The 27896-nt window shown below is 48.5% G+C and overlaps 1 protein-coding gene across 2 annotated transcripts in view; it reads left to right on the top strand.

The window, feature by feature from the left end:
* The window catches only part of si:ch73-22o12.1 (nectin-2), a 38281-nt gene extending 12986 nt beyond the window's left edge, over positions 1–25295 (top strand). Inside the window, exons 4-10 of one of the 2 annotated variants that reach the window (XM_035530972.2) lie at positions 1–129; positions 455–572; positions 1051–1199; positions 22487–22616; positions 22932–22989; positions 23336–23422; positions 23627–25295. The exon at positions 1–129 is cut by the window's left edge and continues 168 nt beyond it. In XM_035530972.2, the coding sequence (XP_035386865.1) occupies positions 1–129; positions 455–572; positions 1051–1199; positions 22487–22616; positions 22932–22989; positions 23336–23422; positions 23627–23836 (881 nt within the window). In that variant the 3' untranslated portion in view covers positions 23837–25295. Of the gene's footprint in view, positions 130–454; positions 573–1050; positions 1200–5292; positions 8921–22486; positions 22617–22931; positions 22990–23335; positions 23423–23626 lie in introns of those variants that run through there. The other variant, XM_035530971.2, reaches the window with a different exon arrangement.
* Positions 25296–27896: the final 2601 nt, after the last annotated feature.

The following is a 27896-nucleotide window of genomic DNA, read 5'->3' on the forward strand; positions in this document are numbered from 1 at the left end:
CGGTGACGGTGCGCGGCGAGTACTGGCTGGTGCCCACGCTCGCCGACAACGGCAAGGACATCAGCTGTGTGGTGACCCACCGCACGCTAGCCACGCCCCAGACTTTCCCCATGAACCTGGTGATCGAATGTACGGCCACACCCCTTCCCGCCCACTAGCTACAACACAAGCCCTGCCCCCCACTTTATTTCCATGTTGTTGCTGAGCTGGAGGAATGAATGGATAGATGGTCTCTAATTGAGCCAGTGCAAAACCATGAAGGCTGCTCAGGCTCACGGAGACTGCAGTGTGTGTGTGTGTGTGTGTGTGTGTGTGTGTGTGTGTGTGTGTGCGCGCACTCTGACTGAGGGCAGGTTTCATGGCTATGCTGATAGTTAATAGCTGATGCCTCACATAAAACCTCTATGCAAAGTTACCACACAACACATGGTAAATATCTCTCGCGCTCTCCCAGATCCCCCGCAGGTGAAGATCGTGGGATACGATAACAACTGGTATCTGGGCCGCACGAACGTGGTCCTGACCTGCCAGGCTGACGGAAACCCCATCCCCACCACCGTGACCTGGCGAACGTAAGCATCCCGTCCCTCACCACCTCCTCTTCCTCCTCCGAGCCGCCTTCATGCCAGGCTGTCCGTGCGCTTTGATGATGTGGGCAGTGGTAGCTCAGTGGTTAAGGTACTTGACTTGTAATCGGAAGGTTGCTGATTCAAGTCCCACCACTGCCAAGTTTCCACTGTAGGGCCCCTGTGCAAGATCCTTAACCCTCAGTTGCTCAAGTTGTATTCAGTCATAATTGTAAGTCACTTTGGATAAACGCATCAGCTAAATGCTGTAAATGTAAAAGCCCTGTTAGCTTGCTCCATGCAGGCCCTGTTTCTGTAGCCTTAGCTAACCTGAAGGTGTCAGAAAGCATCAAGCACAAGGTGGTTAAGATTAGCCTCTCTGTCTTCACGGTGCTTCCTGGACCGTTCCTCACCAGCTGGGTGTGTAAGTGAGACCTGTAACATGGCGTCCTGCTGTTAACGTGATGTCCCGCTGCTTTGGCAGGATGTCCGGACTGATGCCCGACCCGGTGCAGGTGAACGAGAATAAACTGACTGTGCTGAAGGTGGACGAGACGGTCAATGCCACCTTCATCTGTGAGGTGAGGAACCGGCTCGGAACGGGGAGAGACCAGGTCACCACAGCCGTGCGAGGTGAGTGAGGACGCGCACGTACACACATGCACACAGTGTTGTCCATTCCAGCCACGCTCAGTGTCTTCTCGCAGGGGGTTGTGGGTACTGGTGTAAGGCCATTTGTTCACTTTGCGCTTTCCTCTCCACCATCCATCCACCACGTGTCATCCCTCGCTTAATCCACCTCCGCTTTTGGACTCTGGGCTCCAGTTTGTTCTGTCTGGGTCCAGGCGAGCTGTTCCCCTGACCTCAGCTCTGTGGAGTCTTCTTAGCTGTCGAGTCTTCGCCCTTCTAACACTCTTCTCTTCGCTCTTCTCTTTCCCATTTAAACCTTTTCGGAGCTGTGTTCACCGGCCAGCTGAGCTGTGCTGTGCCGCGGGATCAGTATCTCATGAGTCCTGCCTGAGTCCCGCGTCACGCTTATGCCTGCTGACCACGGGAACGTCCTCATGCTGAACTGAACCAGTGTTCCGAGCTGAGTGGTGATTCCACAGCATGCCTCACGCTTTCTCACACACACACACACAGTGCGTTGGGTCAGCTGTGGGTGGGGTCGTTCTTTCTCCTGTCCCTCCAGGGCCTGATGTTCTGGAGCAGATTGCTGCTCACCAAGAACTTCTGCACTTAACCATAGAGAATATGTGCATCTCACTGGCAGCTGGCATATTTAGAGGGTTCTCTCTCTCTCTCTCTCTCTCTCTCTCTCTCTCTCTCTCTCTCTCTCTCTGTCATCTTCCCTTGCTCTTTGTCACTTATGTCTGTGTCTAACTCCAGTGTGTCCGTGTGGTGGTGCAAAATAAAAGTGCGTCTGTCCCTGTGTGACTGATGGCCGGGCGGGGGAGGGGGGTGAGCCCGAGATGAAGAGCTCTCCTCCTTCCTGGCTCCCCAGCGTTATTCTAATGGAGCGATCTGGAGGGGATAAGCTGGAGAGAGACGGGGCGGGGGGGGGGGGGGTAGACAAGAGGAACGAGGAACGCCGATGACGTTTAAAATCCCGTCTGTCTCTCTCTCACACACACCCACTTTCGCCTTGTTTGTTCTCTCACCACATCCCGTCTGTCTCTGCTGTTTCAGTCCTTCTCCTTTTGCTTACACATCAGTAATTGTACCAGTGTGTGTGTGTCTCTCTCTCTCTCTCTCTCTCTCTCTCTCTCTCTCGCTCTCTCTCTCTCGCTCTCTCGCTCTCTCTCTCGCTCTCTCGCTCTCTCTCTCGCTCTCTCGCTCTCTCTCTCGCTCTCTCTCTCCAACACAATCTTGTGCTCACTCTCATCGCCGAAGCCGCTCAGACGGGATAGGTCACGCCCTCTGTCCTCATCCCTTCGTGCAGGCCCGGCTGGCCTGTGGGTGTTGCGTCATGGACGGAGATGGCACCGCAGGCAGGAACAGCCAGACGTGTTTCTGGCACCGCAGGCAGGAATTACGCAGTACTGGAGTTCTCTTCTGTGCGGTTTCTACCCCAGTTTGGCGGCCATAGTTCAGGCGTGGGTTGCGAGCGGCTGCGGTTGGTGTAGAGTGCTGAGAGCCCACGGGGGTTGGAAGTCCTCGGCTGACGTGATGGGCAGCTCCACTTCCTGATCGCCCCAACCTGTTAGGCCAAAACTCCAATTCAAGCGGTCTCTGCCATCCGAACGCGCATGTCTGTGTGTGTGTGTGTGTGTGTGTGGGGGACGGGGGGTGATCAGTAGCGTATATATGAGGCACTGTTACCGGGACGGGGGGGGTGATCAGTAGCGTATATATGAGGCACTGTTACCGGGATGGGGGGGGTGATCAGTAGCGTATATATGAGGCACTCTTACCGGGGGGGGGGGGGGTGATCAGTAGCGTATATATGAGGCACTCTTACCGGGACGGGGGACGGGGGTGATCAGTAGCGTATATATGAGGCACTCTTACCGGGACGGGGGGGTGATCAGTAGCGTATATATGAGGCACTCTTACCGGGACGGGGGACGGGGGTGATCAGTAGCGTATATATGAGGCACTCTTACCGGGACGGGGGACGGGGGTGATCAGTAGCGTATATATGAAGCACTCTTACCGGGACCGGGGGGGGGGGTGATCAGTAGCGTATATATGAGGCACTCTTACCGGGACGGGGGGGGTGATCAGTAGCGTATATATGAGGCACTCTTACCGGGACGAGGGGGGTGATCAGTAGCGTATATATGAAGCACTCTTACCGGGACGAGGGGGGTGATCAGTAGCGTATATATGAGGCACTCTTACCGGGACGGGGGGGGGGGGTGATCAGTAGCGTATATATGAGGCACTCTTACCGCGTGGACGCATCATGGCAGGTAAGTGCAAAAGCACTAACGGGCGCGAACACGGTCAAGACCCGCTCGGCTGCCATCACCCCCGGCAACCGTCTCCATGGTGACTCTGGTCATCCTGAACAGATTTAACTTGTCATGGAGCCACTGCTTGGTTGTGTGTGTGTGTGCGAGCGAGCGAGCGAGCGAGAGAGAGAGAGAGAGAGAGGTATGCAGTAGTTACTAGCAACGCTACTCCCAGACCTTCATGTTCTGGAGAGGGAGAAGCAGAGGAGAGGAGAGAGGGGACCTGGCTGTAACCCCTTGTTGCCATCCGGACTCCCCCTCACTTTCTGTTCCTCCCTCTCTTGCGCTTTAAATGTTAATTCCTTCTCTCTCCATCTGTCGACTTACTGGTGTTGCTGTTATAAAGAGAAAAGCATGTGACACTCCAGATCATCACAGCCCTCCCCCCTCCTAAGATCCGGAAGAAGCTGGAAGTCGGTGTTTAACTAGCCCTCCTAGCCCCGCCTACCCATGTCTGGCCCCGCCCACACGTCTAGCTCCGACCCCTCCTGTGTCTTTGGCGTTGAAGCATCGCTCCTCTCCGATGCACATGCAGTTTAACTCCTGCGACTGCGTCTTACTGGGAGAGTGGGAGGGGTGTGTGTGTGTGTGTGTGTGTGTGTGTGTGTGTGTGTGTGTGTGTGTGTGTGTGTGTGTGTGTGCACGAGTGGGAAAGAAGTAAGTATGTACTTGCATAGTGGGGTGTAAACAAGAACACAATGATTGGCTCAGACACAATCCTGTACCTGTAGTCTTCTACGTGTCTGTGTGTGCGCGTGTGTACACACTTTAGGAGACTAAGAGCATGTGTGTTTAGTGGAAGAGGGAGGCAGTGTTTGGAGTAGGAGATCAGAGAGGTGTGTGTGTGTTCCTGTTTTAGCATTGCTTTTAGGGCAGTGTCACCCACTTACAGGCAGGAAACCAGAGAGAGTGGAAAAACCGATTTGATGGAGAGAGCGAGGGAGAGAGAGAGAGAGGGGGAAGGAGACAAGAGTGGAATGGTTTTGAATTTGTATTCTTTATACATTACTTTTGAGTCCCTAGTGACTGACACACACACACACACACACACACACACACACACACAGCTTCTTTTTTTTCCCCCCCTCTATGTCCAAGTGTCAGTTCTGTAAGCATTTGAATGTGAGAGCCGCATTAGATGGCAATGGCCTCGCACGCTTTCTTTCTGAACACACGCGCGCATGCACGTATGCAGTCACGCTCGCTCTGTGTTGCTGGCCAGTGAGAAAACGGGCTGTGTGCTGTTCTATATTTGTGGCTTCAAGTACGTCTGCTGTGTCACACTCAGTCATTGCCTCCATCCATCCATCCATTCATCCTTTCTCCACTCTGTTGCCCTCCCCCGTGAGCCTGTCATTTCATTTGCCCCCCTGTTCTCTCATGCTGGTGGGCTGGAAGTGCAACAAACTGGCCTTACAACGAGCAGTACTGAGGGGAAATCACTCACCACATACACACCTGCACGTACGAACACAGTCAGGCAGACCGGCAGTGCGTGAAACTGAAATGAAGCGTCTGCGAGTCGTCCCCCCCTCCCTCCCTCCCTCCCTCTCTCCCTCCCTCCCTCCCTCTCTCCCTCCCTCCCTCCCTCCCTCTCTCCCTCCCTCCCTCTCTCTCTCCCTCCCTCTCTCCCTCTCTCCCCCCTCTCTCTCTCTCCCCTCCCTCTCTCTCTCTCTCTCCCCTCCCTCTCTCTCTCTCTCTCTCTCTCTCTCTCTCCCCCTTCCCCCTTTCTCACCTTTGTCCCCCTGTTTCTTTCTCTCCTCCTTTAGAAGCCCCTGCCCCTCCCTCCAACGCGGGCGTGGTGGCGGGCGCGGTCATCGGCAGCCTCCTGGCCATCTTATTGGTCGGCGTGCTCATCTCCGTCTTGGTAAGCCGTAGCCGCCGGCAACAGCAGGGTTACCGAGGCAACAGCAAGGCCGACTCGGCGGCCCACCTCTACAGCTCCGGCGGCAAGAATGGCGCAGGCAACAATGGCAATAACAACACGCCCATCTATAGGGGTGAGGCGGGGCTGTCCGAAAAGGCGGCCAACCACGGCGTGCACCCCGGGGGCGTGGCCCTGGTGGAGAGCACACCCACGGCCCAGGACATCTTGCTGAGCAGCGAGCTGGACGAGGCGGAGCGCAGGAAGTTCGACGAGCTGGAGGAAGAGGACGAGCGGTACGACAACTTCAGACCAGGCGGGCCCATCTTGCAGCTCCGCCCGCACGACGAGGACCTGGGTGCCGGCTACCTCGACGACATGGAGTCGCAGAGGGACGGCTCGGTCATCTCCCGGACTGCTGTCTATGTGTGAGAGGAGAGGGACAGAGAGACGGATGGAGAGATGAGCGAGAAGGGAGAGGTGGACCAAGAGGAGAGTGGACCGGTTTCCAAAGGATTCCTTTTCTTCCTCTTCTACAATTATTCATTGTGTACTACACATCAAATTTGAACTGGGAAAAGAAGCATAAAAGAGAATCAGAATTAATGCCGACTGGATGGATGGATGGATGGATGGATGACTGCAGTGAATATGGACACAGGACTGAGAGGCTGGAGAACAGAGACTGAAGATAAGGAACAATCTGGCTTTTACAGTGCAACACAACAGTTGTCATGGTGACTGAGAGTTTCTGAGAGTAACGGGAGACTTTAAATGTGCACACTGCATTATATGTAACACACACACACACACACACACACACACACACTTGCACCCTGACATACACAGGCTGTGTTCGGGGGGCGGGGAGGGACATGCTGGATTGTGAAGCGGCAGCAGTCGATTTGGGTGCGTCTGAGAGGGTGAATATTTCATTACGTGTCATCGCCCCGTGCTGCCTGGCTGTCCAGGGGCAGCAGAGGTTAAACATGTGAGCAGCACCTGTCACCAGTGGCTTCTGACTAGTTCTGGCCGGATACAGGGATGGCAATGTGCAGGACTGGGGGGAGGGGGGGGCTTTGTGGGTGCTGTGATGACCTTGTACCCGTTGGCTGTATACAGCACCTGTGAAGTGTTTACACTAAAATCTTGTTAACTGAGGTGAAGCACAGTAACAGTGTGGGATGTGTTAACCCCTAACCTACACAGATCAGTCTTCCCCTCAGATCTCGTAGGCTCACACCTGTGACTTTTCATCAGTCCATAAATGTCCATGCTCTCGCACTCCTTCCTCTAAATGCTGCTCATCTGTAGTGATTCACTCTGCGTGGCTGCATTGCTGCGTCTGTAGGTTGCACCAACACTGACTCACCAGCTGCCTGATTCTGGCCACTGGTTATTTTTAGATGACTGAGTGACTCCTAAACTGAGTTTTCCCCACATCCTTTGTGTGCAGAAGAGACGCACACTTCACACATCCCCTTCAGCTGGTGCGTTCGCACCAGTTTTACCACCCGGGTCTGCACAAGTTTGCACAAACGCAATTTACAACTAGTGGACAGCAAGGCCAAAAATGTGTTTTGCGTGTTTGCAAGTGCGAGCACTCTAATGATCGGTTAGATCATTAGCTGTCCCTCTCGTTACGGCCCTCAGAAATTTGGACAAACGTGTAATTCCACAATATAATAGACAACGGGGACGGTGTCCGTGTCCGTGTGCGCCTGCATGCGATTTGTGCCAAAAGGGGCCGTTCGCGCGAGTGTGTGCAGATTCACTCCGTCACCCGGTCGGGGCAGGTGCAGCTGACCTGCCCCCTTCGCTGCAGACGTCACCCGCCCCTCAGTGACCTTTCTCGACCCACCAAGGTCATACTGACGAAGGCTGCTGTGGCATGCAGCTGAACTGGGCACATGGAGCTGTTTGAGCTCCATGTCTCCAAATGCACATGCCCAAATTAGTTGCCATGGCCACACAAATTTTGAATATCCCTTACAGATAGATTGTTTTGTTCTTTTCTTTTTACATTTGTCACTTAGTTGAGACTCCAGTCTGATGATGGAAGAGAGAGAGAGAGATTGTGTGTGTCTGTGTATATACAATATATATATATATATATATTGGTGTGAGGTGTCTGAAATTTATTTTTCTTACATGAAAATCCTGTGATAAATGTCTATACTTCTATATATTGTACATAAGAGAGTTCAGTGTGCTGAATGAGGTGTGTGTGTGTCATCACGTGTTGTCATGGCATGAAAGATGAGCATTGGTTTAGCAGAACGTCAGCCGTGGGGACTTTAAACCCAGCATGCACGGCACAAGTCGAACCATTTCAGTGAGCTACAACTGTTCGGTCGCTTAACTGTGCTGTGTGTGTGTGTGTGTGTGTGTGTGTGTGTGTGTGTGAGAGAGAGACAGAGAGAGTCAGAGTCAGTGTGTTAAATGGTGTCTGACTTGAGGGCAAGGAGCAGTTCGTCCATGCTCTCAGGGTCTCAGACAGAGAGACACAAGCATGCACACACACAGAGCATGATTTAAACTGGGTATCTCTCACCCAGCATGATTTAAACTGGCTATCTCTCTCTCTCTCACACACACACACACACACACACACACACACACACACACACACACACACACACACACACACACACACACAGAGTCATCGTTTGTCAGACTGGCTGCCCTTGAATTTCGAAGAACATCTCTGCTCTCTTGAATGAGTGTAGGCCAAAGGCATGCTGGGTAAAGTAGTTTTTTTAGGTTACACCATTTCTGGCACTGTAGCTGTGTACAGCGCAGAGAGACGGCGCCTTGGGCTTTAGTGCAACCCACTTTACGTCCTGACCGGAAGCTCCGCCAAACTGGTGCTCTGCCTTTGGCGTGAGGCTAAACTCCTTTTTATCGCTGCAAGCGAGAGGATGGGGGGGGGGGGGGGTTAAGCATCCCCACTTGTTAGTCAAGAACGCGCCGACCTTCCGGCACGAGCAGCAAGTTGCGGCCAAGGACGGAACACTTGAAGAATATTAAGGAAGTGCCGTTCCCCTCCGCTTCTGGGACCTGGAGGGGTCTGAGACTCTCATCTCTTCACACACGCGTGTGTTTGTGAACATTCCTGATGTTGTAGCTGTCTTATGTTTTAAAGCTGTGGAATTTAAATCAAAAGCCTTAATGTGTCTCAACCAAACCAGTCTCTCTGTACATAATATAAATATATACATAGAAATGTGATAGAAGACTGAACAGTTGATGCCTCATTGGTGTATGTCTGTGTGTCTCAATCATGGAAAGCATGAAGGACTTTTTTTCCATAATTTTAACTGAAATGTAACTATTTTAAATTTGATTTTAAACCGTCTCATTGTTGAATTAATTTATCAGTTTCGAATGCTCTGTCGATGTGCTGTGACACCCACGATCCCAACATCACTAACCTGTCAGGTTTTTTTTTTTTTTTTGAGTTAATCTGGTGTCTGAAAGCATTTTAGTCTTTGTAATTTTTTCAGTTTGTAATTAAAGTCTTTAAAAACGTGGATGAGGACGCGTGTCCTGCTTGCTCGTGCATGTGCTGCCTCTGCTTTCCACCTTCTCATGTTTGAATCAGCATTTTGAAACATTCTGTGTGTAGAACTGCCCGCGCTCGTGTGTTTATAGACGTCCTGCGTATCTGCCGACCCAGATAGAGCTGAATGGGACCCTGCAATTGGCCCATTTTAAGACTGACTCACTCAGCTGCATACATACACAACTATTAGTTTGGATCAGGGTCATATAACTGTGTGTGTTTGTTAGTCAGTGACACGCGAATGCTCCCTGGTTTAGTTCCATTTGGGACCTGGGCTGCAGGCTAACGGACTGCTGCAGGGAAGAACGTGGACCAGTCGGTGTGGGAGTGAAATGACCAGTTAAGGGAACACACGCCAGCGCCGCTCATGATGGAGAGCTGCTGTCAAGAGATGCTTTCTTTGAACTAGAGAAGCAATTTGGTCAAAGTTTCAACTTTGCAAAGGAGTGGGGGTGGAGGTTTGAAGAGGGTAGGGTGCGTGGGTGTGTATGTGTGTGTGGGGGGGGTGCCTAGAGGAGTTCAGCTCACTGCGTTTTCTTCAGTGGTATGAATGCATTAGCAGGTGACCCTGTTAGAATGGTAACGCATAATACGACAGACTTTCCTTCCAGAAGTAGTTCTGCCCTACATTCTGTCCTCCTCCCTCTCTCTCTCTCTCTCTCTCTGCCCCCCCTCTTCTGGAGTTGATGGGGTCAGAGTCTCTGTGCTCTTGGCACACTTGTACATGTCACTGTCGTTTGGAGTTGGAGGGCTTTTTCTTGGCTATTTAGCCATCTGCTCGCTCTAATTGCTTTGGATTGCAACCTGGCGTGAGGACCAGATGCCCCCCACACTCTCTCTCTCCCACTCTCTCTCTCTCTCTCTCACACACACACTCACACACACACACAGTCTGTTGGTCTCTCTGGCTCACTTGTTCTTCCACACTGTCTCTCTCTCTCTTCTCTCTCCTCCTTTTGACATGCGCTGAATTTATTATTAACAATAACTGCATGCTAACGTCTAATGCTTTAGGCTGTCGGTTGCTGAAGGACAGCAGTCCAGTAATGGCTACGAGCCAGTGGACTGCAGTGTGTTTACACAACTGTGTGTGTGGAGTCATATCACAACAGGAAGACAAACAGAATGGGCAACGTCAGTGTAATGAGTTGTGGATGACTAAAATGCCGCCGCGCGCGTGTGCATACACTCTTACCAACACACTGCATTCCTCAAGTCATTTGTTTGCCAAACATACGCACACACTCATTACATGCCTTCTGCATTTCAGGCCTGCAAGGCCTGCATCATTTCGCTCGATGACGGAAGGCGAGAATCGTGGCTGAGAGGGGGCGGTTGGCCGTGTGTGTGGGGATGAGGGTTCAGGGGGCAAGTGGCACGTGCAACTGCTTCACGAGCCCAGCGGATTGGCCAGGGCTGAGCTGACGAGGCGATTTGGACCACGGCGTTAGTGGATGGATAGGTGCGTGTGCAGTGGGACACTAGTTTAACCCCCTGCTGGCTTGCAAGGATCGCCCGGTGTTTTCCCATCTCCCGTGGCGACTCGCTTGGCTAAGGCATTATCTGTCGATAACAGATGAATAGATGATCCGGCCTTGTGGGATCTTTACTAATTGCCTAACATTGATGATCATTCAACGCCCAGAGGCTAACTTGCACTGACCTGATGCCAAGGTCATTACCATGGCGAATGGGCTTGCTGGCAATGTTTGCCAACTGAAATTTATGGAATTGGCTGGTTGATTGTGTCTGGTGGTTGAGAAAAAAAAAAAAAAAAAGTGGCTATCAGCAGTCATTGCATACTCTTTGCAGGTAACCATAGCAACGCTGATATGCAATGAATGCATAAGTCCAAATTATCACTGGTCTTTTTGCTCCATCTGTGTAATGGAGCAAATGTGATGCACAGGTTGATGTAACAGAAAACGTCAAAAGACAGGAGTGTGTGTGTGTGAGATAGGGGTACCGCTGTGTGTGTGTGTGTGTGTGTGTGTGTGTGTGTGAGTGAGAGAGAGAGAGAGAGAGGCAGGGGTAGAGGGGCATGCATGAAGGGGAAAACTCTTGCCTGTCTAATTTTTTTTAATTTCTCTGTTTTTTGGGCTATGGGGTTGGGCAGAGGATCCTCGTCACGGAGGACGAGCGGTCAGGATGACTGATGGATTGTGGGACACCACAATGATGCGTAATTGGCCTTCTGCCAAATACTGAGGACAGAGGGAGGGACAGAAATGGATGAGGAGAGCATGGCCAGGGCCGTGTGGGCTGGGCTCTCTCTCTCGCTCTCTCTCTCGCTTCAGGGGCCAAGAGCTTTGCAGCTGCATTACAACTGGCATGACTGAACACTGTCCACCCCCCACCCCCCCGCCCACCTGCAAAAACAGAACATCATATGAAAGGGAGGAGATGACTGCGTCCTCTCAGGGAAATAAATACAAAAACGCTCTCTCTATCTCTCTCTCACCACACACACACACACCTGGCCCTTTTCAGTGCAGTAATTCAAGCCTGCACGTTGGGTGAAGGGTATGACGAGGGTAACGGAAACATGCAATGTACAAACATGAATAATATTTATTATACTGATTCGAGTTTAAAATGAAGCTGCTTCAATTAGGAATGAGTGAGACATTTATCCTCTTAACAAATAATAAAAATGGACCACATATTTCCTCTAATTTATTGGAGGAGCCACTTAATGGAAATCTATTTTTACCAACCTAAGTAAATAAAGATTCCCTAATCCAGTGGGTAGGAGAGAGCTCTACAGTTGATGCCCAGTTGGTCAGTATTGAAGGCTAAGACGTGTTTTTGGAGAGTAATGAGGGAAAAACCTCAAACAAGGGAGGTGGGGATGAAGTCAGAACATGTGCCTAAGGCTTGCTGGGGTTTGTCGACACGTCTCACGCTGGGGACGTACCGTCATTGGTTGCGGTCAGCTGAGTCGCAGTGTAACAGGCGCGGACATCCACTTTACGTCAAAAAGGCCATTTCTTGCACAGAGTTCTGTGTACACGTTCTAGAATCTTCATCCAAACCTCCTCTGGTATCGTCTCCCCCAGGTCCTCCTCCCAGAGGGACTTTATAGAGGTGAATGACCTCTAATTTCACTGTAGATATGAAATGATTACTTTCAGAGTCAGGACCCGTGTCAGGGAGCGATCTCAAATGGAAATGTTACGGAGGTCAAGGCTGGAAAGTGCGAAGAGCGTGTGGGCAGGGCTACGGATCTGGAAATATCTGGGAAAAAATTTTGTGTAGGAAGTTAAAAACTGCCCGCGAGTTGCTGAAAGGATGCAAAAACCATTCTCACTATACAAGACTTAAAAGGTTTTCATATGAAAGTTTACCACAGCTAGGAAAAATATGAGAAAATGACTGTAGATCAAAATGGTGCTTACGCTGAACTGAGGTGCGGAGGAGGATTGAACAGACGGAGTGAGAGACTACACAAGAGCCTGCAGTGATGCAGCTCTGGGGGATTAGGGTTCTGTACTTCCGTCTTTGTTAAACACTCCTCTCCTCTCCATCTCTTCTGCCCCTGCTCCATCTACCCCCCCCCCCCCCTTGCTTGCTTCTGCAGAAGTGGAGAAGTAATGAAAGGATGTGGATGAATGACTGTGGAACGGACTGAAATGATCTGTCTGACAGCGCAGCAGCACACACGCTTCTCTGCTGTGGCCCCTCGCCTCTCTGTTACACACACGCGCGCGCTCTCTATTCTTGTATAGTCTGTTTCTACTTGGCCAGTTAAAAGTGCAGATCAGACAGCAGAAAGACGAGGCTTGAATACAAGGCCTGCTGCACCACCAGCACAGCCAAATCCACATCATAATTCTGTAACACTTGACCTGTTTATCTGAGTCATAGAAAGAATGTGGAGGAGAAAAGCAAATGAGTGCAAAGGGCTGAAAGCAGAAATGGGTGGAAGGGTGAAGGCAGATGACACGTGATGGTGAGAGCGAAATGGTGGCTGGATGGACCAACAGCCTGGAAGGCCAGTGGCGTGAGAAACAATGCCACTTGCCTCCCTGCTTCCTCAAGAGTCATGCACATCTCTCTCTCTCTCTCTCTCTCTCTCTCTCTCTCTCTCTCTCTCTCTCTCTCTCACAGAGACAGGGACAGTGTCTATCACATACACTCTTCATGTTTTAAGCCCCATATGGTGCAGATTCAAAATAACATATGTTAATGTGCAATGCTGATGTGTGTGCTCCTGTTTTTACATCAAGTAATGATTAGGTCACTTATGTTTGCCCATGTTTTGTCAGTTTGCCTGATTAATTCGGGGTTTGCGTGTATATGCTCGTTTTTTGCGTATAGTTAAACTGTAATAGAGAGACATATTTTAAGAACTGACAATAGGATCCAGTTGAAATGAAAGGCCATCACATGATGTGTCCCTCACTGCAGGTGGGGGTGTGGCTGTGTGATCTGAAGTGGTCGGTGTTTGTCCTGCCTCACTGAGATATCCTGCAATGTCCCAGAAGCCTGTGAGCTACAGTCTAGCGAACTATCCTATCTCATCCTGGAACGCTTGCCATTTAGACATCTACATACTGTACAGTGTATCTACTGTATACTGTATAACATGTATAGACAGACACACACATACACAGTTTCAGTTGACCTCGTCCTGCATCACAGATCAAGCCCAGTAATACTCATGTATGTATTTTTGTACGCGTGCCCTCATAACTGTGCTCTCCCGGCTATTTCTGGCATCCCTTCACAAATAACTAGACCTGTTTTCTAATTCTGCAGGGTACTTCTCGCTGTCTAATTTTGAGCCAACAGTCTGTTTCTTGCAGCATGGCTAATGTTTGTTTGGGTTTCGGTATCCTGAAAGCCCCGCTGTTTTTAGGAACTGTATCCCGCGTCACAGGAAACACAGAACTGTGACGGGCATTGTGTAAAACTGGCATGGCAGGTTTACGGCCTATACGGCACACAGCAATTTGGTTTCGGTACCTAATCATTTTATCTTGAGTTTTGTTTTTTTGTTTTTTCAGCACATATAAGCCAGAACCCTTTCTGATCTTCATGATACAGCCGCTAGTTAAACACAAGCCCTCATCCGGTACCAGTGATAAGTCTGAGGCAGCCTCTCACTGTGTCAGGGTTTAGCTCTAGTGAGGCCGCATATCGTATGTCTCACCTGAGCGGTGTCTAGGCACACATCGCCACCGGTCGTGCCTCTGACGTTTATCAAGCGGGCGGGGGAAACTTTTTTAGCGTGAGACAGTCCCCAGGCTCAAAGCAGGTAGCCTTCTTCCTGGTGTCAGAGAAACGAATACTAGTCAGAGATCTTATTTCAGCGGCGGAGAGAGAGAGTGTTTCTTCAAAATGTATTATTCAGGTATCACACGTGAATTTTAAGTATTGCATTACTTGTATTGCATTACTTGTAAGTCACTTGTAGCAAATACATTTTTTGGCCCTTTAAATATTAAAATGCTCTTTAGAACATGAGCAGAAATGTTTTTAACATGAACCACTTTGTATCACTTTTTGCCTGTGAGTAGCTGAATTGGTCGAGCTCTGAGAAGAGACAGTGGGGGTGTGGTCTTGTACAGATGACTGTACGTGCATGTGGAAAAAACACTCAGTTCATTTCTAATATTACATGTCCACCATCATTCCCAATGCGCATACTACAGATCTGCATGTATACCACAGACTTCGAACACAAGCCAAGGTCAGTGTAAGTTATAAATTTAGTTGATTGATACCAACATTGTAAAACGAACACTGAAATTTGGGAACTTGCACTAGATGAAAGGTTTTTTATATGGCACATGCAGTGTTACGGCATGCAGATTCATAAAGGGCGCGGCGCGCAGGTACATTTTGCACCTGTGACTGTTCTACTAGAGGGGCCAAGAGATGCAAAACAAGAAACTTGCTTTACAGCACACTTCGGGAGTGCTGGCTATTCCAGACATGCTGTTGACACAGATGGAATCCCCTAGAGCAAACAAAACATGTTTAAGGGTGAACTCTGGCTCCTGGTTACAGTTCAGTGAGCGCTTAGGCACTATTAGTGCCTACCAACCAGTGAGTAATGTAGGCAAGGCAGGACCCAGCCTTTACAAACTAGCTGTCTTTCATGCTGAAATCTCAGAAAACCTACCTATCAGCAAATTTGAGTATGAACACTTGGACTTTGAATGTTTTATGAGGCAATTTTTTTTTCAATGAACTACCCAAATGGCATCATTTGTCATTTATTTTGCTGGGTTATATTTTGAGAGCATTTACATTTACAGCATTTGGCTTAGCCAGAGTGACTTACAAAAGTGCTGTCATTTACGCGTAGAATACATCCTAGCCAGTGCAGTAGGTTAGAGACCAATATACCAATGAACTAGAATACTGTAGAAATACAGGGATCACTGCTGATGCCAGAAGTACAAAATACACAAGGTCTCTTAAACAACTATAAGTGTAATAAACAATGAGTACTAGAGTTTGTTAGACAACATCAGTGTAATAAACAATACCCTACAATAAGTACTAGTTTAGTCAGTCAACATAGGAGCAGGGTCAGTTGTCATTTAAATATTCCACGAATAGATGGGTCTTCAGTTTACATTTGAAGACTGCAAGGGACTCTGCTGTCAGCAAGTGGGCGTTCATTCCACCATCTTGTGCCAGAACAGAAAATGGTCTTGATGCTTATCTTCCATGAAACCTGAAGCAAGGTATTTCAAGCCGAGCTGTACTTGAAGTTCGAAGTACTCGAGGTACGGATTGGGCTTTGACCATTGACCTCATGTATGAAGGGGCTAGTCCATTTTTGGCTTTGCAGGCAAGTATCAAGGTTTTAAATCTGATATATGCAGCTACCGGAAGCCAATGAAGGAAGCACAGCAGCGGAATAACGTGAACTTCGGAAGATTGAAGACCAGTCATGCTGCTGCATTCTGGACAAGTTGTAGAGGTCTAATGGCTCTTGGAGGAAGACCAGCAAGTAGCAAGTTGCAGTAGTCTAACTTTGAGATCACAAGAGACTGCACAAGATTCTTGTGAGAGAAAGGGCCAAATCCTTCATGTTACAAAAGAAAAATCTGCAATACCAGATTAGACTTGAAACATGAGTTGAGAGTGACAACTGGTTGTCCAAAGTTCTGCCCAGACTCCAGGCAGCTTCGGATGGTGATACCAGGGAGTTCTCGAAGGAAACTGAGGTCATGGTAAGGTTTGGGAGTACCTGGGATTTAGAGAAGCTCGGTTTTCCTGGGGTTGAGAGCATTAATCGTTTGTTGACTGTATAGTACTTGGTTGAATTACCCTGCCACCTTGATTGGAGTTCTGTGTTTTATTAAGGTTCTTTTATCATATGAGTTTAATCATGAAGGGTTTGGTGGTATGTGGGACAGCTTTATGATCCAAGCCTCAGGTATTTAAGTATGGAAACTAAGATAAATACCCACTGGAAGGAGCGAAGTGGCCTTCTCTTAAAGTGTGTGGGAACGCTTGTTCCTTGTCCCAAATTAAACAACCACCTGCCTCAGTTTTATACCAGATCAGCAATGCGTGCCACTATTACCTGAGGAGTGAAACGGGATGTTTTCAGCGTGGTGAAAATATGCTCAGGAATCGATCCCCGCTCACAGCGCGTTTGGTACGATCTAACCACACCCTGGTGCAGTTTTCACCTTGAGTAAATCTTGTTTAAATCTCCTCGGCACGTCGGCGTTGTGTCGAGAGTGCCTACGCCGGCCTGGACGGGAGCTGAGGCGGAACGCGTCTCTGTGAGCGCTCCGTTCACTTTTACACCGCCCCCCCACTTTTTTTTCCCCCCCAACAGACGACGAGAGTCTGAAACCCAGTAATGCGTTTTTCATAGAGGAGCTCCGCTCCTTTTAAAAGCGCCATTAGCCCCGTGAGTCACCTCAGGAGGGCGCGACAGAAAGTCTGCGGTACGTGTTCGCCAGCTTCGCGCCACAAACATGCTGCGCGTGGCTGGCCGTTGGCTTGGCTGACTAGTATTTGTGGGCTTTTTTTTTTGCTGCTTACATTTACCAAAGAAACCCCGTTATAATTCCGACCAAACGGTAATAAATCGCCACCGGTTTTGTGCGTGACTTGTTAACGCGTCTTTCCTTTAGGGCGGGCGACGGTTTTTCGGTCCCTCGGCGCGAGATATATCGACCGTCTTCCGTTCGCTCGCGCTCTGCCGCCTCCCCGGAGACCGCTCGCGCTCTGCGGGAAGATGGCCGTGTCTGCAGAAGCGCTGGCGGGGGGCCTCGACTAGTCGGTGATGTGTTCATATCGGCTTCTCGCAGCGCGGAGTGTGGCGGTACGGCGCACCTGTTAGCGTGTTGGCTTATTGAATGCCGGAGCCCTTTGCGTGGCACCTTTATTTACCGTTACTGCCCCGTTAATTTTACGAAGGCCGTGAGAAACGGTTTTGCTCTTCGCGACAGTCTCTCCGTCGGGGGCAAAAGTAAACGTGTTTAGGTGAATGTGGTGGGTTAAAGTACCTGAGAGGGCCGCGGGTCTTGTGTGAGCCTGTAACCAGCTTAGGCCTCCTCCAACACTAGATATGGCGTATATGCAGACTAGCTGTGACTATCGTAGCCCGCCCATGAAATATCCCTGCAGGTTGCACCCATCCACGCACTGACTTAGTTATCCATACTTATGGAAACACACACACACACACACACACACACGTACAGTTACTCGTGCAGGCAGAACACACCTGCTCCAACTCTCACCCTGTGACCACTACAATACCTGCCCCTCCACAACGGCTCCGTGAATTAGAGAATAAATTTAAAGGGAAGGAAAGAGTGGGAATGGAATCGGGGGAAAATTGAGGTCTTTTTTTTTTTCTTACTTTCTCCCCCCAGATTAAAAAAAAAAACTTGTATAATACTCTTGTTAATATTGCACTTGATAGTCATGGTTATCAGGATATCTGGAAGTGAAATGAATTCGACAGAGAGAAAGAAGGGCAAAGTGGACTGAAGATGAGCAAGCGACAGAAAGGACACCAGAGAATATCAGCCTACTGGATGATATTAATCACAGCAAGAGTCGTCTAGAAAACCCCATTGCACACAGCCCCCCTCTCTCCCCTGGCACTGGTTATAGCTGTAGTCCATAATGGTAGGGAATGGCTTGTGGTCCAGACCAGAACCACAGACACTCCTGCCTGTTCTGTCACCGCAGCACACAACTCCAAAACCGAGCTGGTTGTTCCCAGCCGGCGTGCGTGGATGAGTGTGTGTGTGTGCGCGTGTCGGCGTAAGTGAAGAAACTGGGAACTTCCGGATGGGCCTGCTGGTCAGGGGGAGACGGAACGGGAGCAGCATCCGCGCGGAGCCCTGTTGGAGATATTCCAAGACTCGTGGACTGGCCCTCCCTTCATGCGGAATGCGGAAGAGGTGCAGATGTTTGGAATATTTGGGCCGCGCTGGCATGCACTAGCAAGGACACGTGTACAGGAGGGCAAGGAGCACTCCGGCACAACAGCAGGAAACAGACAGCAATAAGTGCTCTGTAATGCATGAATGCCTTCTAATGAAGCTGAGTGATTCCCAGTTAACAGGTAAACAAACTTACACAGCAGCAAGCACACACACACACCCTGACATGGGCCACTGTAGCTGCATGGTGCAGTGTGTCTGGAGTAATTGTCCAGTTACAGGGATGCTGTGGTTTCAGGAGTGTATGGGCTCTGCGTGTCAGCCACCTGGGAGAACTGCTAAACGCTAATCCATGAACGTCTTTTAATGAGGATGCTCGAGTAGAACTGGCGTGTTCTTGTGTCTGTGCGAGAATTGGAAACTGAGTTTAGAGGCCAACAGGGTTAATGCAGTGTGTGACCTTGGGCACAGTAGTTAAGTGCACGTGCACACACACACACACACACTCTTAATGAACCCTTTTCTCCAATCATCTCAGAACTCATAATGTGTGTCGATTCAATTGTGTGTGCGTCTTTTGGAAGTGTGTGAGCGATCGGCGTTCAGGAGGGGTGTGTATTTGTGTGTATGTTTGTGTGTGATGGTGTCCTCAGGTGATATATGATCTCACTGAATGATAGGATGGCTGTGAGAACAGAGAAGCTGATGGTTGCTCTGTGAAGCTGAATTAGGTGGGGGGGCAGGGTAGCAGTGACCTTGTAGAGGATGGAATGCATGCTGGCAGAAACCACACTGCTTCCCTCCAGAGACACACACACGGAGACACACAAAGAGACTCAGTGTCAGCGACACCAGTTTAATCCTCAGACGGTTCCAATGTCTAGACCTCAACTCAGATTAGTGCTTTGTGCGTATGATGAATGAGGGTGCAGCGGCCACACACACACACACACACAACCAACGCTATTGTCAAGAAGAGTGATCGGGGAAGTGAAACTGTAATGCCATATAATATTTAGAATGTAAACCTCACTAAATGGGAACTGGATGACAGTAAACTGGTGATACTTGGAAGGACAAAGAGAGAAGGCTGTGTTTATACTAATGAACATGTCAGATGGGCAGGGTCTCCTTATCCCTGTGCTTATATGACTCCTGTCTTGGAGGAGGTCTTGGTGCTAAGCTACTAGAATTTGGGTTCTTCTTGCCAAAAAGCTAATTGTCCTGTTTCTGAGTTTGTGGTTGTAGAAGTGCCCAACACACACACACACACACACACACACACACACACACACACACACACACACACACACACACACACACACTCAAAGTTGGTACTTTGCCAGAAGAAAGGACTCGTAATATTTGATGTCTTGACGTGATGCCTGTGAGATATTAGATGTTTGTGGGGTTTCTGAATACTGTTAGTAGAAATGTATATAAATGAGTAAAGCGGCAGAGAATTCCACCCCTCGCTCAAAGCGTTCTCAGATTACTCTGATCCGTCTCCAGTCAGACTCCGCTCCCACTCCACTCCGACTGAGCTCCTACTCTGCACCAGTTCCACTCCATTGCCTGTTTCCTCTGCTTTATCCTCACTGTCTCTCCTCACTGCTCCAGCCAGGGAAAAAAAAGAGCTTCTTTTTAAATGTGTATTAAACAGATATGATTTCTTATTTTAACATAATCTGAGATTAAAAATACTTTAACAAAGGTGTCAACTCAAGGAACGCTCAGTCCTCAAGGAAAAACCAGCAGGAGGTTGCAAAAGCCTCTGTGAATGTTCACATGGTCCCTGCGACACCTGGAGGTTTCCGACCTTGTAAAAATTGTCCGGTGGAGTTGCAATTGGTGCCGCTGTCACGGGTAGTACCGAAGCGGAACTTCAGGAAAGTCGGCCCCTCGCTCCGCTCTCTTGCCTCCGCGCTGGAATACTCATCGCTCAGGAGTCACGTCCATGATTTTCCCTGATGCTGCTATTCCTGACTTGGCCAAAGTTTCTACTTAAACTGTTCTTCCGTCAAACAAATCCCAGACTAATCCCAGAGAATTCCCCACACCTGCGCACGTCTGGCTTGTTCTGGGCGTGTTGCATATCCTGGCAGTAATGGAGGGAGATGCTAACTGGACCTCTGAGCTGTCGTCTCGCTGTTCAGGGAGTGCGCCGGTTCTCCCCTCACCGCGGCGAGAGGGAGAGAGTCTCCTTTTTCTCCATCTTCTAGACAAGGGCAAAGGCCAGGGAGGCGCACACACGCACGCGCGCGCGCGCGCGCACACACACACAAGCACTGGCACAAAGGTGTGTGTGTTTTACCTGTATGCCACTGGCTGCTAGTGGCGGTGTACCAGATCACTCTCTAATGAAGTGCTTGTGTGGTTTTCTGTTGTGTTACTGTATTAGATGGTTTGAATTTGAATTGACAGTCACTTGTTTTATTGCTTTGCACTTTTATTGGGGTCATTGGTACTACACCACTGGTTGTGTGCATGCCATTATTCACAGACGTGCGCGCACACACACACACACACACACACACTTACTCAAACAGTGGGAGCTGGAGTCTGGAGATGACATGTTTATGATGAACTGGATTTTTTTTTTTCAGAATGTAGTTTATTTTGTCTCTACCGTTCACTCACAGGCTCATTTTTTTTACACACACACACACACACACACACACACACACACACACACACACACACACACACACACACTCCCTTCTGCATTTTGTCTTTGTCTGCAGTGACCTTCACTTTCTCCAAATACCTCATCCCCCTGTCTTTCTCTCTCACAAACATACTGACAGACACACACACACACACACACACACAGTCTCTTTACCATTGTGTGTGTGTGTGTGTGTGTGTGTGTGTGTGTGTGAGCTTGCTGAGCTGTTTGTTATGCTCAGGTGTGTATGGTGGTGTGGGGGTGTGCTCCAGCCCCCTCCTGCATTCCCTCACTGGAGAGGCGGGTGGGGGAGATGGGGCTACTGGTGGAGACCTGCTGCTGTGTTACTGACAGACCGAGTCAGGATCCGTGCTTCTTTTTGGATCTTTGATGGACGGAATTTGGTGTTCGGTGAGACGCAACTGCTGACCGTTTGTGTGTGTGTGTGTGTACATGAGCTACTGTCTGCTTAAGGCCCAGGGAGTTCAAGCCCATCTTCTCTCAGTTCAGTCTGATCTCTGAGAAGCGTAGAGTTTACACTCTCCACCTGCGGCTTCTCTCTCTCCTTTCCTTCACTTCCTGTGTTTTCCTGTTGCATGACACCTTTTGTCTTTGCAAGCAGGTCTTTCTGGTTGGCCAAGTATCTGTCACAAGTCTCGTTCTCGTTCTCCCGTTCTCTCTCTCTCTCTCTCTCTCTCTCTCTCTCTCTCTCTCTCTCTCTCTCTCTCTCTCTCTCTCTCTTTCCCCCTCATATCAGTGAAGTGGCACACATGTCCATGGCAACAAATCTGATGCAATAATGAACTTGTGCTGGAAAATAATCAGAAAACGAAGACGCTGCTACGTGGAGCGACGGGGAGGCGCGTGCGGGGGGCGGAGACTTGTAAGAGCACAGGTTTCCCGGAGCAATCAGAATGCGGATCCACGCTGCATAATCTCCCCACTGCGGTCCCTTACGAAGAGACAAACCCCGTGACCTCAGCTTCACCCTCTAGTGTTGTTAGAGCACTCAGCTCTCAAGCCATTTTGATTGTTTTGTTTTTTGTTTTTGTTTTTTTACCTGAGGAATATAGTGTAAGGCGTTTTCCAGGGGCCATCACCCTTCAGGAGAAACGAACTGAAGGGAATGACTTTGCGCAGGTCCTACACGGTGCAGTTGGCTGGACTAACTGTACACGTTGTTATACTGCCACCTTGTGGACGATAAAAGCGATTTCAGTAGAGTACTTAATAAAAAGGTTTAGTATTTAGGAAAGACAGGACTAAATGCAGAGACTTATCTGAGGAAACATTCGCTTGATATTTATATAGGGATCACAGAAACAGAATGCATCTTTAAATGGAAACAGAAACAGAAGTTTTTGGAAACAGGTCCAACAGCTCGGAAGAAGGGAGTAACAATTCTGTCGCTGTGTGCGCATATTTTCGGACAGATGCAGGAATAAATAATATTTTAGTATTTAGTTTTTCCCTCTCTCATTCATTTCAGAAACACGGATGCCTGAGAGAGGCCCAGCTACAGTCGCTGCGATTGCCGCCATCATCGGAATCCTCCTTTTCCTGGTCCTGATCGGAACCGTCGTGGTCCTGGTCCGCAAACAGCTCAGGAAGAAAGCAGAGTCAGTTGAACCCCCCCCCCCCCCTCAGTCTCTATCCCTGCCCCTCATTCTCTCTCTCTCTCTCTCCTCTCTCCTTTGTTCTGCCTGGTCTCTGCTGTTCCTGTGTGTTAGCCCGGTGTGGTTGGGGTCTCCAGTTTGTCATCCTGGGCCCCGGTGGGTTAGGGTTAGGGTAACCCTAACCATAACCCATGGCCCACCTTTCTGACAGCTACTTCATCAACATCCCTTTGACAAATGAAACACTCACACTTGTCATCTGTGTGTGTGTGTGTGTGTGTGTGTGTGTGTGTGTGTGTGTGTGTGTGTGTGTTATAGTGGTCCACCCACTTACAAGCCTCCTCCTCCTGTGAAGTCCTCCATGACTGCAGACAGAGTAAGACAGACACACATCTTTTCTCTCTTTATTCCTCTTGGATGAGCTGTGCGGAGTGAACTGTGTTGTGTGAGCTGTGTGGCGTGAACTGTGTTGTGTGCGCTTTGTGGAGTGAGCTGTGAGGTGTGAGCTGTGCCGAGTGAACATGCTGGTCCTTTGCTGCTGGGTTTTCTGCAGACGTGATTCATTACACTTTAATGCAGTGTATTAATACGCGTAGACACATACTAAAAATATCTCACTACTGAGTAATTTATCTCTGCTGCTGTAATGCTGTTTTTTCGTAATCATGTAAAAAAAATTAACAGGTTCAGCAATGTGTGTGTGTGTGTGTGTGTGATGTTAGAACTTGCAGTCGGGCATCAATCAAGACTTCACACCTGAGCACCCACTTGTGTATTATGAGACTCAAAACAAAACAGAACCCATAACGGTAAAAGGACCCTCTCTCTCCCTTTCTCCCTCTTTCTTTTTCTTTTTCTCTTACACACATATATACACACACTGAAAACACACCGTCATTCCACAAAATCAGTTTGTTCCTTTACAATTTATTCCTGTAAAGATCAGATTTCCATTCCTCATCGAACACGTAGCACGCTCCCTCTAATATGGTTGCTGTCTACGGCTGTGACAGGATCTCGACTCCTACCACGGTGAGGAGAATGTGGATGACCCTCGGACCGTCGACTACAGCGCCCCCTGTGGCTGGGAGCTGGAGGAGCCCCTGCCCCCGTATTCTGACCACCTGGAGTTGGGCCGAGAACTGACTGGCAGTGCACACGGCAACATGGCCACCTCTGTCACCAGGGGGGAGAGTTTTGTGTCCTCAGCTGTGATTGTGTAGCCGGGGGGGGTTACATAGAACCATGTATGCTTCTGTGTGTGTGTGAGAGTGAGAGACAGAGAGAGAGAGAGAGAGATATCTTTTTACTTTATTTTGGAGTATAAACTCAGTTCTTTAGGGATTTTAAGTGCATGTGTGGAACCTTCCCTTACACCCTTTTGAAAATATATTCATATAATTTTTCAAATATAGCCAAAGTCTACTGTGCATGTATCTTATCGGTCTGGACTAATGCCATTTGTGTGTGTGAGTGAGTGTGTATGTGAATGTGTGAGTGTGCGCGTGTGTGTGAGTGTAACGCAATGGCCTCGGCCAGCTCGCTCACCACACTCCTCCATATTTCTGTCCGCCTAATGGCATCATTACTCTCGGAGCCTCTGACAGCATCTCCGTCCGTAACCATGGCGAAGACTGAGCAGCGAACTCCGAACTGCATACGCGCTTCAGCCATTCATCACCACGTCAAACTCCGTAACCGAGCCGCCCAGTCTGCATGTCCTTCATCACGGGTTTTGGGCGGCATGGTGATGAGCTACCTGTGCAGTACGATTACGTTTCCTGAAGCTCCGCCGTACCGTGGCGTCCACGGGACCCTGCATGCTGTAGACGTGCTGCAAAGACTCTCTGAGCAAAGACTCTCTGAGCAAAGACTCTCGGAGCATCAGTCACGTGACATTGGTGGAACTGTGGCAGCTCATCCCATTGCCGTCCATCCTGTTACACTACACGAATGACACTGTAATGAATGACAAGTGATCAAAAAATATCTTAACAGGGTTTCCTCATAAATGTAGCAGCCTAGTGTTTGAACACACTCAGACAGGCGCATATATACGTTACTAAGAGTAGGTGTGAATGAGGTCACCAAAGACAATTATGTTTCAAACCAGTCGAGGGCATTGTGTGCATATTTGCTCAGAAACAAAACGCATTTCCATGGTGAAGTCAAACAGCGTTTCCATGGTCTTGTAATAATCTTCAGACTGATTGTGATGGTTTAAAGGTCCCCCCCCGATGCATACATGTACCTGTGATTAAACAGGGATGACATAGTTTTCCTTACAAACATATCACTGGAATCACTGTGAATTCCTGAATTCTGTTCAGTTTTGGTTCTTAGGTAGTTGTATGTCATGGTCCTGTTTTTTTACTGTCTGTTTTATGTTTTTATTTTTTTAGCCTTTTCTTTGATGATCAGTGTTGCTCTCTATGTTTAGTTCTCTGTGTTTAAAATATGTCTATGCTGTCATATACTACTGTTGGACAAAATGAAGGAGATGCTACATTTGTCTGGTTCTGTGAGGATTTTAACCCTTTCGGGCTCTTGTATTGTTTACTTTAACACTGTGACAATTTGTGATAGATTTTATTTCTGTATTCTATGCTGATGAATTCAGAACGGATAACCGATGTGTATAATAAAGCTCACATTGACGTCACAAAGCGGCTTTCCAACCGTCTGTGTCTCTAATGAGCAAGCCAGGGGCATGGGCGGCAAGGAAAAACTCCCGCACGGATTAAGGAAGAAACCTTGGAAAGACCATCGTCCTTGTGCAGGCCAGCTCATAAACTTTTAAAGTCCCTGCTCTGTCACGTTATATATAGGGTCCATGTAGCCAGTTCAGTGTTGGTGTAGGAGGCTCAGCTTCTCCTGTGGGTCTGACGTGAGAGCTTTTCCTGCATCCAAAGCAGCAGATGGAGGGATGTGGCAGCCTGGGTTTACCCGTTTAAGATGTATGAAATTACGACCTGCACGTTTAAAGAAGAAATTATAAATTGCATCCTGAACAGTGATATGCAGCATTACCACTCGTTGCCACAGGAGGGTGCTGTTCTGAAGTTTTGTTTTTTGTTTTTTTTTAAAAGCTGTGCACAGTTGTGCCCTTTGATAATATAATTGTTATTCAACTCAAAGTTGACCCTAGTCAAAAAAATAAATAAATAAATAAATTTTATATATATATATATATATATATATATATATATATATATATATATATATATATATATATATATATAGACACACAATGTGACTGATCTACTGCATTGAGGGGATGACTGTATGTGTATGAAGGTGGTCTTATTTACTGCATGGCCTGTAAAATATCTCCTGCAGCACTTTAACGGCCATAAAATGTGAGTGTGTCCCGTCTTGCTCTCCAGCTTCCTGTTTAGAACTCCACTACAGCACTGACCTTGTCCTCTACAAGCGTGTGTATTAATACACTCTACGGCTACAGACCGGCTCAGGCTCAGGAAGCCGTGGAAACGTAGACCCTCAGTGACCAGCCACGTGAAGAAGCTTCCGCACATGGTATGTCCTGGTGATGTGTGTCTTTGACATCAGCAGCAGGGCCGATCATATTCTGAGTGTCGACCTGCAGTGGCCTTATAATCTCACAACAGAACTTTCCTCTCTGCGAAGCGGGACGGCTTCATTCTAATTCTTGACATCTCCATTCCCATGATGCATTGCATGATGCCCTATTTAGGGATGCTTGCTAAATTCAGCCTTACCCAACTCATCCAGCCACTGCAGGAAAGGGCAATTTTTGTCTACAGAGTCATTTTTTAAATAGTAGTCAGTCACATAATCACAAAACATGTTGCTAAAATATGTTCTGCAGTGCACGCGTGCACACACACACAGGTTGTCTTGTAGTATCACACTATATTTTGCCCCATCCATCTGCCCCCACTGAGGAAAAGTTTGCCTATAGCACAGTGCTTATCAGGTCACTCTGTTGTGCTGCGATGTTTTTGTTTTGTTCTTCTTTCAAGCCAGTTGTACCTGCAAAATGTTTCCATCATTTACCTTCAGTTCAGTCTACTGTGACTTAATTGTAGCTTAATTATATTTCTAAAATGCTAATTTAATCAAAAAAGAACATGACTTACCGAACCAAATACATCCAAACAAATTCTGCTATAGGTCTATTAGCATTAGCCGATTATATTTACTACAAGCAAACTCACAACCTGTGGCAAACACTGTGAGTTGGGGGGATCAGTGGGGTTTCCATTAACTTTAGCATGGACACTCCCAACACAACGATCATCAAGCCTTCTCTTGGTTTCTCCAGAGTAAAGCCGATCTCTAGCACGGAATACCGCAGACGACTCCTGCGTATCTCTAGCATGGAATGCCGCAGTCGACTCCTGCAGGGATGCCTGAGGAGGAATGGGGAGTCGACAGCTGTGTTAATAAATACGCATGTAGGACATCTAGAGCACTGGGAGGCTGAGGCACCACAGGTCTTATCTGAGCACTCATTCGTCTCACTCTCGACGAGCGCGTCTTGGATGTTTTTATCTCGTCTTTTGGAGATTAGGATCCTTTAAAAGACTCCGGCCCCCGCACCGAAGGGGTCGGCTATTGTAGCAGCATTCCTTTGGTTGGTATCTGGGAGCTGGAAGCTGCTGACATCAAGACCGGAATACATGAAACAGTCCATGGAACACTCCACTCAAGATCCAACATCCGACAGCTGTTCACCAGCCAGAAGGGAAGAGACAACAAAACATCCAATCAATAGCCCCAAAGGATGTGCCGATCAGGGAGTTCTTTGGTCTGATGGGGGATGTTGTCACCATGGAAACAGAGGAGGCGTCATAGCAGGATAATCCTTTCCACAGTATATACCACTGACAGGTAGATGGTTGATGTATGACAATCCTGGTTGGTTAGAAAATGGCTGGAAACAGGCTGGAAAAAGTAGGACCGGACCACTGGTAATAGATGTGGCAGAGCCATATATGGACACGTCGAAAGGAAGATATGAAAAGCAAAAAACAGGGACTGTAAGAAGAAATAGAACATGGAAGGTTAACACCAAGGTTGTCCCCATGATGATGGGGCATTCAGACCTGTGACCTCCAAGATGAAGGCATGGCTCCAACTCATCCCAAGAACAACATCAATCCCAGTCCAGACGAGTGCAATCTTAGGAAAAGCAAAACTACTGTGCCGCACCCTCAAACTCCCAAAACTCTGTTGGAGGGTCCAAGTGTGAGGAAAAAAGGTGTAAGCAAACGAGATGGGCTGAGGATCTGAGTAACT

Source organism: Electrophorus electricus, chromosome 14 (assembly GCF_041902795.1).
Source record: "Electrophorus electricus isolate QZ-2024a chromosome 14, ASM4190279v1, whole genome shotgun sequence".
Lineage (NCBI taxonomy): Eukaryota > Metazoa > Chordata > Actinopteri > Gymnotiformes > Gymnotidae > Electrophorus > Electrophorus electricus.